We start from the raw sequence: 24,156 nt of genomic DNA on the forward strand, positions 1-24,156 counted from the left end.
CAAAAGACAAAGTTAATCCAATGCAATGCAAATAGAAAACCAGGCATAAATAAAGGAGACATAATTAGGGTTTATCATTCTCCCTATGAATGTAATAACTCCTAATTATGTAATTAAGGCTAAATGAACACTAGTATTATTATTATAATCAAAAAGAAGCGCTAAGCCACAAGGGCTATTGAACACTAGTAGCAAGTGAAAGATGTTGTCTTAGATTATAATTTGTAAGCTAACAAACGCTTACTATAAGCCTGTATGAATACATATTAAGATCTGTTGTGTTTTCAATTTGATTAGCAAGTTTCAGGATACAGAAGGACAGTTATACATGTATATAAAAAAAAATTTCTTTAATCATATCTTAAGGGCTCTGGTATCCTAGATATTACAGTCTAAATTAGTAGCAAGGAGAAAAAGTAGTGTTCTTGTCATCATAACAAATCCACCGTTTTATTGTTGAATAAAAACTACAACATAATAGGTATCTCAGTAGTAAATCAATCTTATATCCACAGTTAATCTACAAATTGAAAATGAAAACTGGACTTTTTTAGGGGAGTTATCCTAGGTAAATACCTGGAGTTTACCTGGAGAGGGTTTCGGGGGTCAACGCCCCCGAGGCTCAGTCTGAGACCAAGCCTTATGGTGGATCAGGGTCTGATCAACCAGGCTGTTACTGTTGGCTGCACGCAAACTGACGTACGAACCACAGCCCAGTTGGTCAGGTACTGACTTTAGGTGCCTCTCCAGTGCCTTCTTGAAGACAGCCAGGGGTCTATTAGTAATCCCCCCTTATGTATGCTGGGAGGCAGTTGAACAGTCTTGGGGCCCCGGACACTTATTGTGTTGTCTCTTCGGTGTACTCGTGGCTCCCCTGCTTTTCATCGGGGAAATGTTACATCTCCAGCAGAGTCTTTTGCTTGTGCAGGTTTAGTACCAATCCCTCCAGGACCTTCCAAGTGTATATTATCATGTATCTCCCTCGCCTGCATTCCAGGAAATCCAGATGAAGGACCTTCAACCGTTCCCAGTAATTTAGGTGCCTTATCGTACTTATGTGTGCCGTGAATGTTCTTTGCACGGTCTCCAGGTCTGCAATGTATCCAGCCTTGGAGGGGGCGGTTAGTGTACAGCAGTATTCCAGCCTAGAGAGAACAAGCGATTTGAAGAGGATCATCATGGGCTTGGCGTGCCTAATTTTAAAGGTTCTCATTTTCTATCCTATCATTTTCCTAGTAGATGAGGTAGATACATTGTTGTGGTCTTTGAAGGCGAGATCCTCTGACATTATCACTCCCAGGTCCTTCACAGTTCTTTTTCGCTCTACTGAATGATTAGAGTTTGTCGTATACCTTGATACATTACACTATAGTATATGATAATTATACTTGTGTGTACCTGTACCTAAATAAAGTTGCTAATCATTCATTTTCATTTTCAATTTGCAGACTACCTGAGAAGTGCTGCAGCCAACTTAAGTTTATTTAGGTACAAGTACACATAAGTACAATTATCATAGTGTAAATTACCTAGGATAACCCCCAAAAAAGACAAAGTGACTTATTTTCATTGGGGTCCTTAACAATATTATTCCTTAAACTGTTAAGTGTCGTACCTGTGGTCGTCGCATACTGTGACTGCCATTATGGTGGTGATGGTGGTGGCCATGGTGAAGGTGTGGAGGTATGGGTGGAACAGAACTCTCAACACTGTAGGATTTTGTTATACCTGGCCCTAGGCCTCGCCCTGGGGGACCCTTGCCACAGTACCCACGATCAACCTTCACCGGGGAACTGAAAGGAAAATAAGAAAAAAAATTAGTGCATGAACAGTTAATGACTGGTTAGGACAGTTAAGGGTTTATTACATCGTATTTACATATCTACTGCTTCTGCCACCTACTCTGTACTCGACTGAAGAAGCCTACTGTGTAGGCGAAACGTTTCGGATTATTATTACAATAAAAAAGAAGAAACGTTTCGGAATATACTTAATTGTTGCACATGTGTCTTATTTATCAACCTGTCGATATTGTATGCCATTTTAATACCCGAATGTTATGTCATTTATCAACTAGTCTGTTTTGTAAACAGTTTATTCACATAATTTGAATCGCTTGAGGGGAGGGGGAGCCCTTCAGCTATGAAAAACAAACGTGACTAATTAGGAACAGTGTGGAATGCAGTGAGCGTGTATGTGAGGTGACCTGCTGGAGTGACCACACCCATGACGTGACTACCCACACTGGTGCTACTGCTGCTGCTTCTCTCATTACTACAGCCTTCCATCCATTCTCACTCATGACTGCACAGAGAAACATTATCTAATTGCTTATATATGGGGGAAAATTTTGATCTAAAAACAATAAGATACAAATCCAAAGGATCATCCACTGAAGTGACTAAACGAAAGGGACATGCAAAAGACCTATGAATATAATCATGCCCGCAAACCTTACGTTACAGATATTTAGACAAAGGTACATATGAGTACAATTATCATACAGTTAGTTACAGTAGGACTCAGTCACGATTCAAATCTAGGATTACGCCAGGCTGTATTGTAAGAACTGTCAGATCACGCGTTTTCGCGTATAAAATATTGCTAATCAGAGCCCCTTTCAAGGCAAGGGAGCTAGGAAATGCAGGGATCGTTTACTGTCTCCAGTTAAAATATCTAGAAATGAGAAATATATGTCAGATTTGTGTACTGCTTTTACGCGGCAAAGCGGAAAGGGGCAAGACATTAGGAAGAACCGCTACCAGGTGCAGGCCAGGTGTGCCCGTCCATCCCCCTACTTAAGACCTAGGTAACTATGGTCTACCTCGACATTCACTGTTGCCAGCTTTTGTTCCCATAATGCATCATATAGAGTAGCCTAGCAGTACACTGCTGACGTACCCAAGATAATCCTAAGGATAGTAGGAATACTGGTCCATAATACGCAGGTCTTACTCTCATGTACTGTATTTGTCTATTTTTGAAGATACCCAAAGTGCTTGCGTCAACGACGCTACTTGGCAATTTGTTTCACTCATCTACTTCTCTATTCCTAAATCAGTGTTTTTCCTATACACTTTCTGACTTCATTCAGCTTTAATTCATACCTGCGAGTTTTGTCTCTTTCTTAAATTCTAACCCTGTATTATTTCCTTTCCAATTTACGAGTCCTGGTCCGAGACTGGGTCGCGGGGGTGATGATCCAGGGTACCTAACATATAACCACCTTGTACTCACCTGACGGGAGGTGATATCACGAAGCCTGACAGACAAATCAACATTTTCTTCCTGCCTCCAGTTTGTTGAGTAACTCACGAGCACTCATGAAGGCCACTCGTGAGAGGCGAGCACACGAGGCCAGAAGCGATCAAAGACTAACTAACCATCAGCTTCCACACACCCGCCGCCCCCACCATCTGCTCCTCCCAAGATGCCAACGATAGTCTCATCCAGTTCTCCTACCACTACTAATCAACCAAGACATTTTTTAGCGAATACTAATCTCCACATGTCATACACAATTTAAGATAGTTATGATCACCTTAATTTTATTTCAAAGTTACGATTGAACGCATTAATTTAATGATAATTTCGAGCATCGGGTAAATAGGTGTAGTTACTAACAGGCGACACCTGCCCAGCACGCGACTAGGGACGCTACAGTAACCAATGACCAGCTACTCCCAGCTCGTCTTGACCAATGGCTGCCTTCCCTCGTGCTCCATCTTACGATATACACCAATCACTGACCAGATTAAAGACAGGTGGCCGAGATAACCAACTTACCCACCAAACAGTACATCAACACTAATCCTTAAACTGAACAAAAGAACGCTAAATATAGTATTTCCGGTGCATATGCGCTTAAAACGATAAATGGGAAATAATTTAGCAACCAGGCACTGCCGAACATGGTAACAGGAAGTGAGGATGTTGCAAAGGAAGTGAGGATGTTGCAAGGAGCTTCTGAAAAAAGTAAACAATGAGACGTCTGGTAGAGAGGCGAGGCAGAGTCATCTGGCCAGTGAATGACAGTAAGAACGGTGTGCAGGGCCTTAGTACCACTCCAAGCATGGGTCAACAGCTGTCTCCCTACCATACACACTCATAAATGTCGCCCAACACCAAAATAACCGGTGTAGGGAGAGGGAGGAGTCTTCGTTGACATGAGTGAAGGAATGAGTGTGGGGTGAGAAGGGGCGCGTGTGTACTGTCAGTCAAGGCAGCAGCTGTAACCAGACTCCCTCTTTGTTGCCACCACCGTCTTGCCGGCCTCACTCACTAACAACCAACCATCCCTCGACTACCGTCTCCAAGACACCCCTCGACTACCGTCTCCAAGACACAACTCATCTTATATTCCTTTACAACTATACGCAAATATACGCAAACAATGCTGGTACAAGCAGCAGTAACAGCAGATAATGTGCTCAATAATAACCAACATGGTAAAAACTCGGGAGATTGATTGATCTGTATACTTCGACTCCTGGGATCCTCTTCAGTTATTCACAAGACAATGTTTTTATTATAGGATTCACTTGAGATAAGTTTTATCAAACTATATTTTGGGAGGTAATCAAGGACTCCAATGGAAATAAATCACTGACCTTTTTCTTGGGCTATTTTGGGTAATTTACACACGTTACTATGTACAATAATTGTACTTACGTGTACCTGTACCTAAATAAACTTAATCAGGCTTGATGCGAGGAAAGGGAGAGGGTAGCTCTAATACTTTGTATCAAGAGCCTTCACCACCATCAAAGGTCCCCCTGAGCGAAACATTATAACAAAGGCGACGCTGCTTTGCGTATCTAGTCAATATTGCAGAATTTTAAATACACTGTAGTTAGATTTGCGTAGAACTTGCCAAGTATGGGCTGGAAGACCTGATGTAGTGGTCCTCCGGTCTTATGGTCTGATTCAGTGTCATAATTGTGGTAATATTATTCATCAAAGTGTATATTAATGCAAACCACGAGGCCTGGTCTCAGAGCCGCGGGGGCGTTGACCCCCGAAACCTCTCCAGGTATACTCCAGGTATACCAAGAGAGCTCTGACAACAGGCCAGTAGGCCTACTCTAAGAACATTGAGAAGGCCTACTGGCCCATACTAGTCAGGTTTACTTACTAACCTAACCGAAAGAAGTGTTTCTGTCTCTTAACAGCGAACAGAGGATGACCCAAACGGGTTTAGGGCGCTTGAGGTATGCATACAAATATATATATAATATATATATATATATATATATATATATATATATATATATATATATATATATATATATATATATATATATATATATATATATGTCCTGCCGAATAGGTAAAACTTGCTATTCTGGCTTAAATAGCAACGCTCTTCTTGCCGAATAAGGTAAGCGAAAATTTGTATATACAATAATTTCGCAAAAATCATTCTGAACCTAACGAAAAAAAATATATTTCACTGTTTCTTTATTATTAAATTATTGTAAATTTATCTAAAATATATTTAGTTAGATTAAGCTAAATTAAATTGGCTTGTTATAAGATTAGGTAAGTTTTCTAAGGTTCTTTTGGTAAAAAATTTATTAATTTTTACATTAACATAAATGAAAACTATATCTTTAAACGTATAAGAGAAAATTTTATAAAGAACTTAACTTTAAACGAGTTCTTGCTAATTGACCAGTTTTACCTATTCGGCACGACATTATATATATAATCCAAGTCTATGAAATGGGTGGTTGGGGGAATACAGGTGGGTGGTAGCAACAGCCTAGTTGGTCACGAAATGGCCAGGAAGCTTGGCCCCAGGCTGGGATGAGATCTCTGGAAACCTGTCACAGGTTTGTGTGAGAGCACGTGTACAGCGATATCGCATTCCAGATGTCGTGACCCACAGCACCTATTGACCACCTGTGCTGTCCTCTCATCCCCACCACTCCTACCACCCTCCCCAACACACCCACAACCACCCTCACAACCACTCTCACAACACCCCCCCACAACCACCCTCACCAACACCCCCACCACCCTCTCCAACACCCCACCACCCTCTCCAACGCCTCCACCACCCTCTCCATCACCCCCACCATTCCCTCCAACACCCCCAACACACAGAGACACACACACACACATACACACAGAGACACACACACACACATACACACACACACACACACACACACACACACACACACACACACACACACACACACACACACACACTGGAGGTCAGGAGAGATGGGGAGACTTGATAATGACATACAAGATATTGAGAGGAATTGACAAGATATATAGGGACAATGTTTCGAAGATGGGACAAAGCAACAAGGGGTCACAACTGGAAGCTGGATACTCAGAATAGCCACAGGGATGTTAGGAAGTTTTTCTTCAGCCATAGAATCGTCAGGAAGTGGAATAATCTAGAGTGATGTAATGGAGGCAGGAAAGATCTATACATAGCTTTAAGAAGAGGCACGATAAAGCTCGTGGAGCAAGGTATGTGTGTGTGGACCTAGTAACGACCAGCCAAGAGGCGGGGCCAGGAACTGTGAATCGACCCCTGCAAGCACAAACAGGTGAGTACAAATAGGTAAGTGTACACACACACACACACACACATACACGCATATACACACATACAACAGGCCTAGTGTCTAATCGACATGTGCCTAGGACAAAATGGTAACACACACACACACACACACACACACACACACACACACACACACACACACACACACACACACACACAGCCGCCAACAGTCTATTTCAGTACAGGGAAAGTGGCACTCAGCAGCACCAGGCTACAACATTACTATGTTAGATATATGACAATTGCTAATAACATATTTACTGTGGCTTAGTTTCGCTCAACAGGATACCTGAAAGACCATTCCAGGGGGGTCAACGCCCCCGCGGCCTGGTCCCAGACAAGACCTGCTGGATTAAGGCTTGAATAACCAGGCTGTTACTGCTGTTCACACACAGTCCAACTTGTCAAGTTCCCACTTGAAGAAAGCCAGAAGTTCATAGGTAATTCCCCAGCGTTTGGGGTTTGAAGCCAATCAGAAGAGGCATTCTCTAGTTATTACATAGGAAACAATGCATTTAATAAAACTGGCAAACTGAATTACGCGTTTACCGTTTAATAAAAAAAATATTTACGAAAACTTGTCTAAAGCTCTCAAAAAACGCGCAGTGGACATCAGAAAATAACATGACCAATGATAAATTAGACACATGTGCAACACTTGGGTATCTTTATTGTGGAAACGTTTCACCACACAGTGACTTCATCAGTCCAATACAAAACAGAAAGGTGCAAGGAGACGAGGAGTTTGAGGTAATCAGTCCCTCATACTCGTTCTGATCTTCACCATTCTTTGTATAGGACTGAGGAAGCCACTGTGTGGCGAAACGTTTCCACAATAAAGATACCCAAGTGTTGCACATGTGTCTAATTTATGAAACTTGTCTTCAATGGTGACAATGCTTAGGTATGGAAGAACAAAAGAACTCAACTAAGGGAGTTCCAGACAACACACACGAGGACTACCACCTCGTAGAACTACAGGAACTTGTAGAAAACTGAGTATCCTAGTGTCAGGTGACCCATCATTTAGAGAAAACAATATGGCAAATGTCGCGAAGACTACAAAGTGAAGGGAGTGGATAATGCGAACTTTCAAAACAAGAAATGCCAGTGGTGGGTAGAAGTAGTGGTAGTGGTGGGTAGCGATAATGGTGGGTAGTGATAGTGGTGGGCGGTGAACAATTAAGAAAGGGGTTCACAACTGTGATGTGGTGCGTGCCAGCGACACCTGGCAGGCGGCCACCACCACCAACCCTCCCTCACATCACCACCAAGACACCAATACAACAACACAACAGAGACAAATCCTGCAGGAAGCAACACAACAAGCGAATACTTGTGCAACACTACCGAACATACAAGACTAATCACATAGAAGTTACGCAAGAGAATCACACAAATCACCTAAAATGTGAATATTAATTATTATTATTATTATTTACAATTATATGACGTGCTAAACCTGTATGGGGTCATTCAGTGCAAGCAGTGTTATAGATTCGATCCTCGTAACCTCAGCAACGGCTGAGAAATTCCCAGAACAGTGAAGGTAGACAGACAGCCCCCTTCAAAATCTTGAAAATCCCAAATACCCTCATCGAAAATTTCAATTTCCCAAATATGAAATGAAAGACGGTAGAGCACAGTTATGCACCAGAAATAGTTCCTGAAACCACATTAGCCCAACAGAGATATACCGTAGAGTTAATGGGACACTGAAAAGTTACAACTCTACTAACCGATAACAGAATACACTAAAAATTAAAATATATTTGACTGGATCCCCACGAACAATGAGGAACTAATCAGAGGGAGAAACTCAAGATGGAAAATACTTCTATGAAAGCATCATAGATGTACAAACGAGTATGAATTTTCGCATAAAGAACTCTAGAAATAGTCAATTTACAGGACTATTTCAGTAAACTGACTGTAAACAGAGAACTGACTGTAACTGGCAGTTCTGCGCACCATAACCCAGACGTCGGGGAACCGGGATGAATTAACCCAAATGGGGTAAAAATTAAAATCTCGGGGATGATGAAGGCTCAATAAAGGTATAAATAAAATTGCACAAAATTTTATTATTTAATAAGCGTGGCAAATTATGAAAGTTATATTTTTTCAAACTAATAATTTTTATTAATGTTGGTAGAATTTTTAGTCTAGTGGATAATTTCGCTGTACACAAATTTGTTTTGGGGTAATACCCAAAAAAGTTCCTAAACCCACATTGGTTCATGGAAAAGCTCAACACGAAAATATAGAGCATCGTTGCCAATGGTAACATTCAAATCACTTGTGCTCTCTTACCCTGAGTACCATTCTTTGACTGCTCCATTCAGGGCATGAAAGATATGAGGGCAGGAGAGATATAAAGAGATGGAATCATGTCACCTAGTTGTACTCACCTAATTCTCCTGGAAATAGGGAAAGAAACCGAGGGAGGCAGTTTGGGACACTTCATAAACTAGCATGTTAAAATATACCACAAGGATACGAGGCGAGGATGAACCAGCAAGGCTAGATCTGGTACTTTCTCTAAATCTTTTCAACCTTTTATGAAAGTAGGTCGACTCCTACCTGAAGACGATCACGAGTCATTTGGGTCCGTGTACCGGTCCAGGACCAGACCTCCTATTATTGGACCGGTAGTACAAGCATTGCAAGGAGTACAAGTACTGCATTACTAAAATACAGGTCTTTTATGTAGCTATAGCCATCTTGAGAGATATTTCATGTAAAATAAGTGAATTTGGCTACAGTTTGCCTGGAGTTCACCTGTAGAAGACGCATGTTGGGCGGCTGCCCCTGTCCCACCTGTGTGGTGTAATTACCGAGATGTCACCTGGCTCTGACACCTTATAACTAGTGCTATCAAAGAGAATACCCCTGAGATGGGTGTAATTTGCTGGGAAATTAATGAACTGTTGTAATACGATTAAAACTCTTAGTCCCGTGGCCTCGCAGTAAACCTATTATGTATGGTAATATATTGAGGGCTAACCCCTCGTTGTGGGGTAACACGTTGACGAGCATCCCTCTACTGTACGGTAATATATCGAACGTTATCCTTGTAAGGTATAGTAATATACCGAGGGTTATTCCTGTATTAATATGTTGAGAGTTATCCCCGTATTGTCAGGTGTTTGTATACCAACAACTGGTTTCCAAACTTACGTCTACAACCGATCGAGGCAAGGATGATTTTTGGAGCGTGAGTTGAAGAAAGTGAGGGGTAGAAGGACGGAGAGAGAAACAATATCAAGGATGGAAGGAGAAGCAAAAGGAATAATGGAGGTAGTAGTAGGGAGAATGAGGGGAGAAGCAAGAGGAATAATGGAGGTAGTAGTAGGGAGCATGGAGGGAGAAGCAAGAGGAATAATGGAGGGGAGAAGCAATAGGAAGGTGAAAGCATTAGGAGGAAGGAAAGTAATAGGGAACAGAGAGAAAAGAAAGGAGCTAGAAATTTAGGGTTCAAAAATACGAGGTTATCACCGTTGGGAGTCCCAGGTTCGACGCAGAATTCTCTCTGTAATACATACAAGACTCCGTATTGAGCGCCCGGGGACGGGCGAGATGGAATGGCCTTGTTGCAGGACTCACGACAAGCGCCTGGAAAGTGAGCGAGGATGCTGGAAGCACTTTTTATCCGCGCTTCTCGCTTGGAAATCTCGGGAAAATCCAACAAATTCTCCTCTGCCACTGGTGAATCTGATTTAAAATGGATTAGGCGCAAAGTCTGAGCACACCTGTAGGGAAGGTTACAAACCGCATACACCAAGAGGTGTATGCCTCAAATATATATATATATATATACATATATACATATATATACACATATATATACATATATATACACATATATATATACATATATATATCATGTGGGAGTTCGATACGTGGATTAGGTAAGAAATACTCACGTAGGCTGTTATTACGTATAATTGCTGATATGTGGAGAGAGCCCTTACAGCCGTGGCCTATCTCACTCGTTCCTCTCGTAACACTGACTGGCCGCCCACAGTACCCTATGTGAGGGGGCCTTTGATACTGCTGAGGTCAGCACAATATGAATTCAGATAGTGACTCAGGCAGAGACGGTTGGTCGTTGAGTCAATGGTACACTGGTTACTACTACTGAGAGCTCGGCGACGCTAACGTATGTCGTCCCGACATACAACTAATACAAACTAGAGATGGCAATACGGCTTGGGCTGATTCTATACAATGTCAAGTACACAACAATTAAACATTATATATACATAAGTAGAACATTGGAATGAAAGCTTACGTAACTGAAACTGTAATGCAATACAAGGTATACTATAGTACAACTTAAAACTCAACAAATGAACAACGAACTCAACATTGAGATTACAAGTGATAAAAAAAAAAATATCTCACTCGTTCCTCTCGTAACACTGACTGGCCGCCCACAGTACCCTATGTGAGGGGGCCTTTGATACTGCTGAGGTCAGCACAATATGAATTCAGATAGTGACTCAGGCAGAGACGGTTGGTCGTTGAGTCAATGGTACACTGGTTACTACTACTGAGATATATATATATATATATAATATAGGGAAGTACCACCTCTATGGCTGGAATGGGGACCCTCATCCTCAGAGAAGACAATAAACGTACCTCAGGGAAAACTCAAGGTTCTCCCCGGAGCCGTTTGAATATTTTCTTCTTCTACCACCCCCTATATTTGATATTTTATGGGAACATTTATTAATAAACAGAATACATTTACAGAAAAACAAACATGAATACACTGGCACAATGTATCAAAGATCATGAATTTCCTCCAGCTCCTCCGAGGCCGGACGCAAGCCAAGTATGCAGCAAGCATTTCCCCTTTGGATGGCCACGCTGAGGTGCTGGAACATGAAAGTGGCTGTCCTTGGGTCTCTGGTGGTGTCGATGAGTCTGGAACCCAATTCTTTAAGGAAACGTGTGGCATTTTTTCCCCATGATCCCAAGGTCTCTGATCCCACTGGGACAAATTGATACTGTTGGCTTATGTCCCTGTACTTGCTGATCTTGTACTCCTCCCTGTGGTCAGCAGCTCCTCCCTGTCGCCCCACACTGTGATGGATATAGGTGTCAGCCAGTGTGGACACGCAGGTATAGTCCCATGCTAAGAGCTTGCCATTCTTCCTAGGATAGATGGTGATCCCGTCGGGGCAGTTTACTGGGTTGTGGGTACTGTTGGTTGCTAGTGATCGGGGCTCCCTCTCGGCTGGGCATGCAGCTGTAGCAAGGGTTCTCTTAATGATGTCGTTGACTTCATTGTGTCTTGCATGCCAGCCCTTGGTTTTGGAACAGTTAAGACCATGTAGACCATATTGGTCTGCTTGCGCTTCACCGCAAATACACATATATTCTGTGTGAATTGGGGCAGCAAGGCGCAGAGCCACTGCAATACGGAGGGTCTTAGGGTCGAGTCGCGTTCCCATTGCCGATATGGGAACTGTTTGGAGGAAGTCTCCGGAGTGATGTGAACTCACAGCCTGGAGACGGGCAGTCTCCCTATCTGATGTTGGAGCCCTGAGCATGTTGGCAAGCACCTTTTCAGCGATTGGGCCATCCCAACTTGACTGTTTGTGAGCCAGTGCTGCACTAGGGTTTGGTGCTGGAGCAGCAAGAGTCTCCCATTCAGTGATGGCACTGGCATAGCTAGGGTCTTCTATTCCTGCTGAGCCACTGAGGGTATCAGGAAGAATTTGTCTTATCAACTCGTTTGATGCTATGGAAGAGGATAGTAAAGCTGGTAGAGCAATCTTGGAGGATCTGCGTAGTCCTAGCCCTCCAAGCCTGACCGGAAGTGAGGCTTGCAACCACTGTCCATCGTCAAGGGAAAGATTCAATACACTCTCTAGCATGGTCTTAAGGAGAGAGTCATATTCCTTGAATTTTGGACTGCTGAAGGCTGGGGAGCATCTCAGAAAGTAGGTAAGTTTTGGGATTGACAGGCACATGGTGAGTAGGTAGAAGGTATCGTGTGTGTCAATGTCTTTCATCCTGCTTTCCATCGTCCGGAGGTCTGAGACTCTTTTTTCTAGGATCAGATCGATGGCATTGGACCCAAGAGGAGCACCAAGGAGAGTGCTATTGGCTGGATCAATGGCTCGTGCTCCTGGTAAAACGGCGCTAATATTCTGAATCATCTGTTGATTGGTAGAAATTATTTCACATTTGGTGGGGTTTAAAGAAAGGCCCAGGCTTTCTCCCATATCTTTAATTTTACTGATGTCCTCTAGGAGAGATTCTGTTGTGCCAGCTAGGGTACCATCATCCAGGAACCAGATATTGAGCTCGCTGGAGAGTGCTTCTGTGACTTCCTTGATGACCAAACAGAATAGAAAGGGGGCGAGAAGGTCCCCCTGTTGCATGACCTCACACGAGTCAATTTCATGGTCCCCAAACAATAGTTTGGAAGTCACACTATAACACGATTCTATGAAGGGATAGAGGGAAGGGAAGTTTCTATAAACTGCTTGGAGAGCAGCATCCCTTCTGAGTTGAAAGCGTTGGCAAAGTCCAATTTGACCAAGGCTTTTTCACCGGACATGTTTTTGATATATACTCGTGCTGCGTGGGCGGCTGCTTCACAGCCCTGTTGAACGCCGAAACCGAGCTGAGTTGGTTTCAGCATTGCAGCAGCCTCTTGACTCGCCCTTCTTACTGCAGCCTTGGCGACTAGGCGCCGAAGGGTGTTACCCACTGCAATGGGCCTGATTCCGCCACCCTTTTTCCGGAGGGCACACAATGAGGCACCAAAGAAAAGGGGTCTGATGGCCTCTGGGACACTGCCAGCCAGGCACAGGTTGGAAAATTTGGTGAGTTCAGACAGCAGCCTCTCTGAAACATCAAGTGCTGGATATATATATATATATATATATATATATATATATATATATATATATATATATGTCGTGCCGAATAGGCAGAACTTGGGATCTTGGCTTAAATAGCAACGCTCATCTTGCCGTACAGGACAAGTGAAAATTTGTGTATGCAATAATTTCGCCAAAATCATTCTGAACCTAACGAAAAAAATATATTTCATTGCGTTTGTTTAGTATTAAATTATTGTAAACGTGTCTAAAATATATTTAGTTGGGTTAGGCTAAAATAAATTGAGCTTGTTATAATAAGGTTAGGTAAGTTTTCTAAGTTCCTTTTGGTGCAAAATTATAAATTTTTACATCAACATTAATGAAAAACATATATCTTTAAACGTATAAGAGAAAATTTTATAAAGGACTTAATTTGAAAGGAGTTCTTGCTAATTGACCAGTTTTACATATTCGGCACGACATTATATATATATATATATATATATATATATATATATATATATATATATATATATATATATATATATATATATATATATATATATATATATATGTAGCTACAATATACATATGTATAACGGAATTGATAATACACCGCTTAGAATGCTAATAATTTAAAATAAAAAACGCTCCCTGAACATGCATGCATAGGTGGCATGACCACGATGTACTACTTGCTTGTGTGAGATTCGAACCGAGGTCTGAAGGAAGACATCCCTGAACGCCAACCACCGGTTCAAGAAGGAAGTTTCACATATTAGAAAGAACGTACGTTAATATAACGAACGGAAACACACACACACACACACACACACACACACACACACACACACACACACACACACACACACATGCACACACATGCACACACACATGCACACACACATGCACACACACATGCACACACACATGCACACACACATGCACACACACATGCACACACACATGCACACACACATGCACACACACATGCACACACATGCACACACACGCGCGCACACACGCGCACGCACACGCACGCACAACCCCTGTAACCATATATAGGTGGTACACAAGCTAAAAATTAATCCATTTTTTACCGATTATATGATGCGTTTATTCTTCATGGAGTGAACTTGTAGGTGAGAGGCGGACAGAGAGAAGGTGATAGTGGTGCGGAGGGAGGTGCACATGGGGAAAAAATAGATAGAGGGAAGGAGGGAGGGAGGTAAAGAGGGACAAAGCCACACGCCACCGTTGGACTTTACACAGTCAGCATACAAAGATAAATTCAGCACCAAAGGTGCTTACGACACTTACGTTAGCCAGAGCAGAAATTCCCGGCAGACTTGTGTGTTGCAGAGTTCTTTGAAGGCAGTTCAAACACCGCCTTATTACTACCAGTGTGTACCAGCCACCACACATGCAAGTGTAAATGATACCCATCACTCCTGGGGTAACGGAAATGTTCAACGAGTGAATAAAAGAAGTGAACATTACCAGAGTGAAAAACGAGGAATTCGCGTGACAGGGTGCAAAAAAAAAAAAACACTAGTAGACAGGTGACAGACCCGAGGGAAGTGGACTACGATATCCCTACATGTTTAAGTCATCCAGAGTACGAAGGGAACAGACCCGAGGGAAGTGGACCACAATATCCCTACATGTCAGAGTACGAAGGGAACACACTACGAGTGCTTACAGTATCGACCTGGTAATCTAATTCTGGGTTCAAAGCTTCACCACGACCGCAGGACAAACTTATGTTTCACAAAATACTTTACCTACACGAGTCGCTCATCGCTGGTTCCTTTGACCAGCCAGACTCTACGTGACCGCTTCAAACTTTTTACCAGTATCTTGCGATTCTCTTGCATTCTTGTTAACAGTCTTCTGTATTATCCCTACAGGCTTAGCGCTCCCTCATTAATATAAAATCTTTCTTTTTTACACGCACACTGGTCAATTAAATGGTCAATAAATTAGTTTGATTTATACTTCTGAGAGTCTTCCTACGTCAGGGGTCCTGGGCCAGGCAGGTGTTGATAGCAAACTGCACTGTTGCTGATGTTTTAAGATGTTTGACGAGGTTCAGTTTCTAGCTGAACAACACCTATCAGCCTTGACAGGTGTTCAGTTCCTCAGCCTTAATAAATCTCTGAACACCCATCAAGACTGAAGGATTGATTACCTTAATAATATTTCACGTAATTATTCTCTGTATTGGACTAATCAACCCATGTGCTATATTCTCGGACTATTTAACTGGTCACACACATTGTGTGACCAGTTAATAGTCCAAGTTGGACCGAAACGTCATAAATTTGACTCACGAAATCGTGATGACACGATTGCAAACAAACCACGGTACGAGCGGGGCTTGAACCCGCGGTTGAGAGTCGTTACACTCCAGACCGACGCGTTAGCCACTGGGCCAGCTGGCTACAATAAGATTCATCCAACTAGGTATATTTATACACCAGAGGAAGGTTAGCATAAGCACCACTGTGACCACAAATGCAAGTTTCCTCTGTAAAAATTTGCAATTGCATTTGTGCTACCTATCAGGTGGTCATCGCCCCCGGGATCCGGTCCCAGACCCGTGTAAACTACTGGCCAGCATCATACAAAGGTAAACTCTGGTGACCTTGGCTGGAGTTGGGTCATGTAATGGTTAACTCGGCTAATTATGTCCGCTACATTATGCTGCACGAATTAAGATTAAATTTGTTTAATCAAGGCTTGGGTGCATTGGGCTGTGTTGCACTGAGCTGTGTTGCACTGGGCTGTGTTGCAATGGGCTGTGCTACACTGAGTTGTGTTGCAATGGGCTGTGTTGCACTGGACTGTGCTGCACTGGGCTGTGTTGCACTGGACTGTGCTGCACTGGGCTGTGTTGCACTGGGCTGTGTTGCACTGGGCTGTGTTGCACTGGGCTGTGTTGCACTGGGCTGTGTTGCACTGGGCTGTGTTGCACTGGGCTGTGTTGCACTGGGCTGTGTTACACAGGGCTGTGTTGCACTGGGCTGTGTTGCACTGGGCTGTTACACAGGGCTGTGTTGCACTGGGCTGTTACACAGGGCTGTGTTGCACTGGGCTGTGTTGCACTGGGCTGTGTTGCACTGGGCTGTGTTACACAGGGCTGTGTTGCACTGGGCTGTGTTACACAGGGCTGTGTTGCACTGGGCTGTGTTACACAGGGCTGTGTTGCACTGGGCTGTGTTACACAGGGCTGTGTTGAACTGGGCTGTGTTGAACTGGGCTGTTACACAGGGCTGTGTTACACAGGGCTGTGTTGCACTGGGCTGTGTTACACAGGGCTGTGTTGCACTGGGCTGTGTTACACAGGGCTGTGTTGAACTGGGCTGTGTTACACAGGGCTGTGTTGCACTGGGCTGTGTTGCACTGGGCTGTGTTACACTGGGCTGTGTTACACAGGGCTGTGTTGCACTGGGCTGTGTTGCACTGGGCTGTGTTACACAGGGCTGTGTTGCACTGGGCTGTGTTACACAGGGCTGTGTTGCACTGGGCTGTGTTACACAGGGCTGTGTTGCACTGGGCTGTGTTGCACTGGGCTGTGTTGCACTGGGCTGTGTTACACAGGGCTGTGTTGCACTGGGCTGTGTTGCACAAGGCTGGATATTACTCGCACAAAGCATAACTATGGCAGGTTTCAAGAGTTGTTCTACCTCGTTGCCTGACAAGAAGAGAAAGATAACCAAGTAGGAGAAAGATGAAATGGGAGGAAGATAACGAAGTGAGAGAAAGATAACGAAGTGAGAGAAAGATGACAAAATGAGAGGAAGATAGCCAGGAAGTGGAAGACAACGAAGTGGGAGGAAGATTACGAATAAGTGGGAGAAAGATGAAGCAGGAGGAAGATAGCCAGGAAGTAGGAGGAAGATGAGAGGTGTCAGCCTCTGAGGTAGAACAAGGTAGGCAACCTGTAACAACTTCAGCTAAGATTGCATAGATTTAACCTGGTTAGGCAAGGTTCATCTTCCCTCAAAGTTAGAGTTACAGCTCCACAAACTTTGCTGTAGTGAGAAGCCGCTGGTGAGAGTGATGCCTGTGTACTTCCCTACCTGTGTTTGCAGGGGTCGATTCACAGCTTCTGACCCCATTTATATTCTACTGACCATAGGAAACTGAAGAGCTATCTTGTACATGTGCCTGATGAACAGGCCACTGACACCAACAGCCTGGTTGACCAAACTGTCATATAGGAGGCCTGGCTTCAGACCAGGTTGCGATGGCAGGCAAACCCCCGAAACCGGTTAGATATGCTTGTAATGCAATTTCCCTGACAGAATATGGGATCAAAATTTTTTTCCCGGGTATCTGGTACTCCTCGCTGTAAGTTCACAAAGGTTCTTCTGTTTTTCCTAGTACACATGACGCTGTCTGTACCGAGGCCAGACATCTGACCAACAGACACTTGGCCGAAGGACAAATGGCTGACAGACATTGCGCCGATAACCATTTGGCCGAACGGACTAGACCGAACGGATAGTTAGGTTTGTTATTTAATTAACTTTTTCAGTTTATTTGTATTCCTTCTTTGTAATGGTTAGGAAACTTGCTACGATGAATGCTACTTGTGTTACATGTCCGTTCCGTGAAATGTCCAGGAACCATCTGTACACAATTACTGTGTATCCGGTTGTATCTCAGTTCTTGATGTGTGTCCTTCCTAGTTCTAGCACCTCCCTGTGTTTTAATTTATATACCAGCTGTTGCAGCTGGTATTATTGTTGGTAGTGATGGTCATGCCAGCGCTTAGTGGTATTTTTTTCGTTGCAGATTGTGTTGCTCTGGTCTGTGTTATTTTTGTTACTGTTATTGTTACTGTTAATGTTGTTGCTCCTTTTGTAGTGGCTGTAGCAGTGGCACTAACGAGACAAAGGAGTCAGGAGGTGGCACAGTGCCCGCAGCCTCACACACACACTCACCAGCGTGCCAGAGACCCCCAGCACTGCCACCAAAAACACTACACCAGCTCCTGTGTCACTCCTGACGCAACTCTTGCCTCCCTCACACACGGCAGGCGCCGGAGCGGGCGGAAACCTCTTTGGACTTACGAATAAACACGCACGAACGCCCCGGTTGCACACACACACACACACACACACACACACACACACGTGGAGTGCTAAGATGGAAAGCTTCGTATCAGCAAGACCAAATCTTATATTTACCACCAGTCCGTCTAATACAAATGAAATCAAATATGAGAGGCCTCTGGAGGCTAGCGATCATACAATACTGAGTTTCCTAGAACCTCTGGAAGCAGAATACAGATTCATACAGACATGAACGTACTCAAACGTGTCTCTTCTTCCTTGGCTTAACTTCCATCACACTTTCTCTTCGTATGCATTCAATCAAGCATCTAAACTACTGGAAACGCTTTTCAACTGTATTCCTTGGAACGTAGGCGAAAAAGATATATAATAGTTTACATCTGCAAAATCCTGGAGGGACTGTTTCTAAATATGAGCGCTGAAATCACTGTGTATGACAAGACTTGGCAGACTGCAAAGTAGCAGAGGCACGACGAATACACAGAGAATTCGAAGTGTGTCAGAGGTCCCCGACTCTTCAACGCCCTCCCTCCGTGCATAAGGGGAATTAGCAACAAACCTCTAGTTGTCTTCAAGAGGGAACTGGACTAAACTAGTTTCCTCTTTAAGAAGTACGAACCACAGCCCGGCCTGATCAGCCGGACTGTGGTTCGCACGCAGGACTGAGTGTGGCTAGCATTAACAGCCTGGTTGACCAGGCCTTGATCCTCTAGGAGGCCTGGTCTGTGACCGGGCCGCGGGGGCCTTGACTCCAGGAAACGTCCTTCAGGTAAACTTAATATAACCTACCCTATTCTACCCTAACCTAGCATAGGCTATCCTACCACAACCTAGCATAGGCTATCCTACCACAACCTAGCATAGGTTATCCTACTACAACCTAGCATAGGCTATCCTACCACAACCTAGCATAGGCTATCCTACCACAACCTAGCATAGGCTATCCTACCACAACCTAGCATAGGCTATCCTACCACAACCTAGCATAGGCTATCCTACCACAACCTAGCATAGGTTATCCTACCACAACCTAGCATAGGCTATCCTACCACAACCTAGCATAGGCTATCCTATCACAACCTAGCATAGGCTATCCTACCACAACCTAGCATAGGCTATCCTACCACAACCTAGCATAGGTTATCCTACCACAACCTAGCATAGGCTATCCTACCACAACCTAGCATAGGCTATCCTACCACAACCTAGCATAGGCTATCCTACCACAACCTAGCATAGGTTATCCTACAACCTAGCATAGGCTATCGTACCACAACCTAGCATAGGCTATCCTACCACAACCTAGCATAGGCTATCCTACCACAACCTAGCATAGGCTATCTTACCATAACCTAGCATAGGCTATCCTACCACAACCTAGCATAGGCTATCCTACCACAACCTAGCATAGGCTATCCTACCACAACTTAGCATAGGCTATCCTACCACAACCTAGCATAGGCTATCCTACCACAACCTAGCATAGGCTATCCTACCACAACCTAGCATAGGTTATCCTACCACAACCTAGCATAGGCTATCCTACCACAACCTAGCATAGGTTATCGTACCACAACCTAGCATAGGCTATCCTACCACAACCAAGCATAGGCTATCGTACCACAACCTAGCATAGGCTATCCTACCACAACCTAGCATAGGCTATCCTACCACAACCTAGCATAGGCTATCGTACCACAACCTAGCATAGGCTATCGTACCACAACCTAGCATAGGCTATCCTACCACAACCTAGCATAGGTTATCCTACCACAATCCAGCATAGGCTATCCTACCACAACCTAGCATAGGCTATCCTACCACAACCTAGCATAGGTTATCCTACTACAACCTAGCATAGGTTATCCTACCCTAGTTAAATTTTTTACTCGTTTCAGTGACTTTTTTGGTGCGATATCTCCTGGTGTGTTTTGCAACACCAAGTCTGTCATCAGAGTGTAGGCCCACACCTTCTCAAGAAAGATTCTTGCTACAGAGGATTAAATATGTCTTCATTTATCCCCCCCCCTCTCACCCCTCAACCCACTTACCTCCCTCATCTGCCCTCCCTTCCCCTCTAATTCTTCCTCTTCCCTCCGTGACTCTGCCTCCTTCCCTCACCTCTCTTTCTCGTGCCTGACTCTTCACCCTTCTCGCATGGCTGTGTGTTTTGCCTATTAACCTTGATGCCACAGCCACCACTCAGGTTTCACAATTGATGTCCTGGCACTCAAACCTGGCCATGTACACGCACGCACCAGTGTCTATCGATAAGTGGTAGCATAAGTGTCGTTTGTGGCGTAGGTGTCCACGTAGTGGGTAGGTAAGGAGGATGTTGACCTCCCACGTGCTGAGAATAAACAATGTTATCTGGAGGATCGCCAACAAGGACAGGAGGGGATGTACGCAAAATAATAATAATAATAATAATAATAATAATAATAATAATAATAATCTTTATTTCTACAAGTACATGTACAACTTATACAGATCTAGCTGACATCTATGACATACTATACAGAAAGTCCCTTGTTATGCAGAGCATTTAGGGGAAATTAGTTTAATTTTGTTCCCAGGATGCGATCAATACTAACACCCAGGTACCCATTTACTGCTAGGTGAACAGGGACAACAGGTGTATTAAAGACACACGTCCAAATGTTTTCAACACAAAAAGCTAATGATGATACTTTTCAGGAGACTTGTTCTCTCAAGGCGTCACTACTGTGGTACACTAACACCCCCTTTTTAAGGCAGGCGAAACCGCATTGTACAGATATGTAAATAAATACTTTAGAAAATGACAGTTGTTACATGAGAGACTTGTGCAATCCCTCATCGTTCACCTTTCTCTACGTTGGACTGAAGAAACCACTGACTGGAGAAACGTTTCCAGAATAAAGATACACAAACGTTGCACAAGTGTCTCGTTTATTAATGCACAGCGAACTCCCAATGCACGCTTGAAGCCCTTCGAATTCTGCTCCTTGGAACGTAGGCGAGAAAGATACCTTATAATTTACACCTGGAAAATTCTGGAGGGACTGGTTCCATAACGGCTGGCGCGCGCACGCACGCACGCACACACACGCACGCACACACACACACGCACACACGCACACGCGCACACGCACACACACACACGCACACACACACACGCACACACACACACGCACACACACACACGCACACACACACACGCACACACACACACGCACACACACACACGCACACACACACACGCACACGCACACGCACACACACACGCACACACACCCTCATCGAAAAACATGAGTACATTAAAAGATAAAGCAGTAAGTGTAAAGGTGCCAAGACTATCCACCATCCTCCTTTCACACAAATGGTGAATTACCAACAGAATCTTCGCTATCTTCAAAAAGGATTTCGACATGTTTCTTAAGTTAGTTCCTAATCAGCCGGGCTGTGGTGCATACACTGAGCCGCATGCCAGCACCAACAACCTGGATGAGCAACCATCAACCAGGAAACCTGGTATGGAATTGGGGCACGGGAAAGCTGACACCCAGAACCGTCTTCAGGTAAACTTCAGGCATCACTCTAAAGTTTCTACCTTGGTCTCCGGCCACTAATGTTCCGTTCCCACCTCAGGGCCACAGTGGCCACCAGCGGGCCATCAGAGGCTTAATCTTTGCTGTCCGTGATGGAATTTGGTTCAAAGGCATTAATTTAAAAGGAAAAAATAACTAAACCGAAAGGTTTGATCACTCATTCACTCACTCCCTCTCTCCCTCTCCCCCCTCTCTCTCCCTCTCCCCCTCTCTCTCCCTCTCCCTCTCCCCCCTCTCTCTCCCTCTCCCCCCCACTCCCTCTCCCCTCTCTTTCCCCCTCTCTCCCTCCCTCCCCCCGTACATTAACAGCACGGTATAAAACAGTTACCACATATATTAAGTCTTAAATAACTGTGCGCCAGGGATACTTGCCAAGTTTAAGTGCGTCCCAGAACTGCAAGTTTAAAGTGAACCTAACTGGTGAACCGGGAGGCAAGTAGGCGAACTGGGAGGAAAGGTAATAATAATATTTATTTCTACGAGTACACGGTACAACTCATACAGATCATGAATGATGTATGAGGCTTCATACATCCTTCATATATCCTCAGTGGCTAGTTATATATTTTGTATTGGTTTTAGGATTGAAAGTTTAGCTTATATCAGCTACACACTCACCAGCACCACCTACACTACGGCATCCACTACCACCTGCACCACCACCACCATCTACTAACACACTACTACCATCCGGTAACACCCACTGTACCACTACCACCACCCCCACTACACTAGCTTTCTGGTAATCCCCACCTCGATGTTGTTTCCACAATATCTTGGGTGCCAGTCACACCAGAAGTATGCAGTCAAACCAGTCTCATACCAACTACACATTCCAGACTCTTCACCATCTGTCGTGTCACTTTACCTCAACTTACACCGAAAATATCTGTGTTAATATCATAATACTGAGTTTGAATTATGTAACACTGCTCAGGCCAAGACGGAGTTCCGGGTTCGAACCCTCTTTTCTGCAGAATTGCAAGCACCTGATCTGTTGATTGCCACACGAAAGGCCTAGAGCTATCATTCAACTTCCTCCGTGGTTGTTTTGCATGTTGTATCGCTTGTTCGCGACTTCTGCATTACACACACACACACACACACACACACACACACACACACACACACACACACACACACACACACACACACACACACTGAACCTAGTGAACCAGTGAACCTAGTAGCGACCAGTGAAGAGGCGGGGCCAGGAGCTTGGACTCGACCCCTGCAACCTCAACTAGGTGAGTACACACACACACACACACACACACACACACACACACACACACACACACACACACCACACACACACACCCACACACACACCACACACACCCACACACACCCACACACACACACACACACCACACACACACACACACACCCACCACCACACCACACACACACACCACACACACATGTTGTATCGCTTGTTCGCGACTTCTGCATTACACACACACACACACACACACACACACACACACACACACACACACACAGTGAACCTAGTGAACCAGTGAACCTAGTAGCGACCAGTGAAGAGGCGGGGCCAGGAGCTTGGACTCGACCCCTGCAACCTCAACTAGGTGAGTACACACACACACACACACACACACACACACACACACACACACACACTATCATCTTCATGGCTCTGAGACCAGGCCTCCTAGATGGGAAAAGAAATATTCCAGGACTAAGAATTATTAATAAGAACATAAAATTTAAGTTAAGTATATCCTGAATGCAAGCTGAAATTCGTATGATTTTCCTGTCACCTTCAATGTTCATGAGATAGATCAGAATTCCTGGAGTGAAACATAATGAACAGGTTTAAATTTAAACATTCAACTGGCAGGTGGGTAGAATGTGCCTGGACGGTTGCTGTCTACCAACCTAGGTAGGTAGGAAGGTAAGGTAAGGTACGCTAAGGTAAGGTAAACAGAAGGCAACTGCAGATACACACAAGCGTCACAATAATCCACTATGAACTTCAGGGGCTGGACCCTAACAAGGGGTGCCAATTAACGAGCCATCAGGGT

At 44.2% G+C, this 24,156-nt stretch overlaps 1 protein-coding gene across 20 annotated transcripts in view; it reads right to left on the bottom strand.

Moving 5' to 3' along the window:
* The window catches only part of LOC128702657 (Brefeldin-resistant Arf-GEF family protein schizo), a 707,300-nt gene that overhangs the window by 28,045 nt on the left and 655,099 nt on the right, over positions 1 to 24,156 (bottom strand). For 19 of the 20 annotated variants that reach the window (XM_070101943.1, XM_070101942.1, XM_070101948.1 and 16 more), the window contains one exon: positions 1,616 to 1,793. In XM_070101943.1, coding sequence (XP_069958044.1) covers positions 1,616 to 1,793 — 178 coding nt within the window. Of the gene's footprint in view, positions 1 to 1,615; positions 1,794 to 3,237; positions 3,397 to 24,156 lie in introns of those variants that run through there. The other variant, XM_053797003.2, reaches the window with a different exon arrangement.

This window comes from Cherax quadricarinatus, chromosome 79 (genome assembly GCF_038502225.1).
Source record: "Cherax quadricarinatus isolate ZL_2023a chromosome 79, ASM3850222v1, whole genome shotgun sequence".
NCBI classification, from domain to species: Eukaryota; Metazoa; Arthropoda; class Malacostraca; order Decapoda; family Parastacidae; genus Cherax; species Cherax quadricarinatus.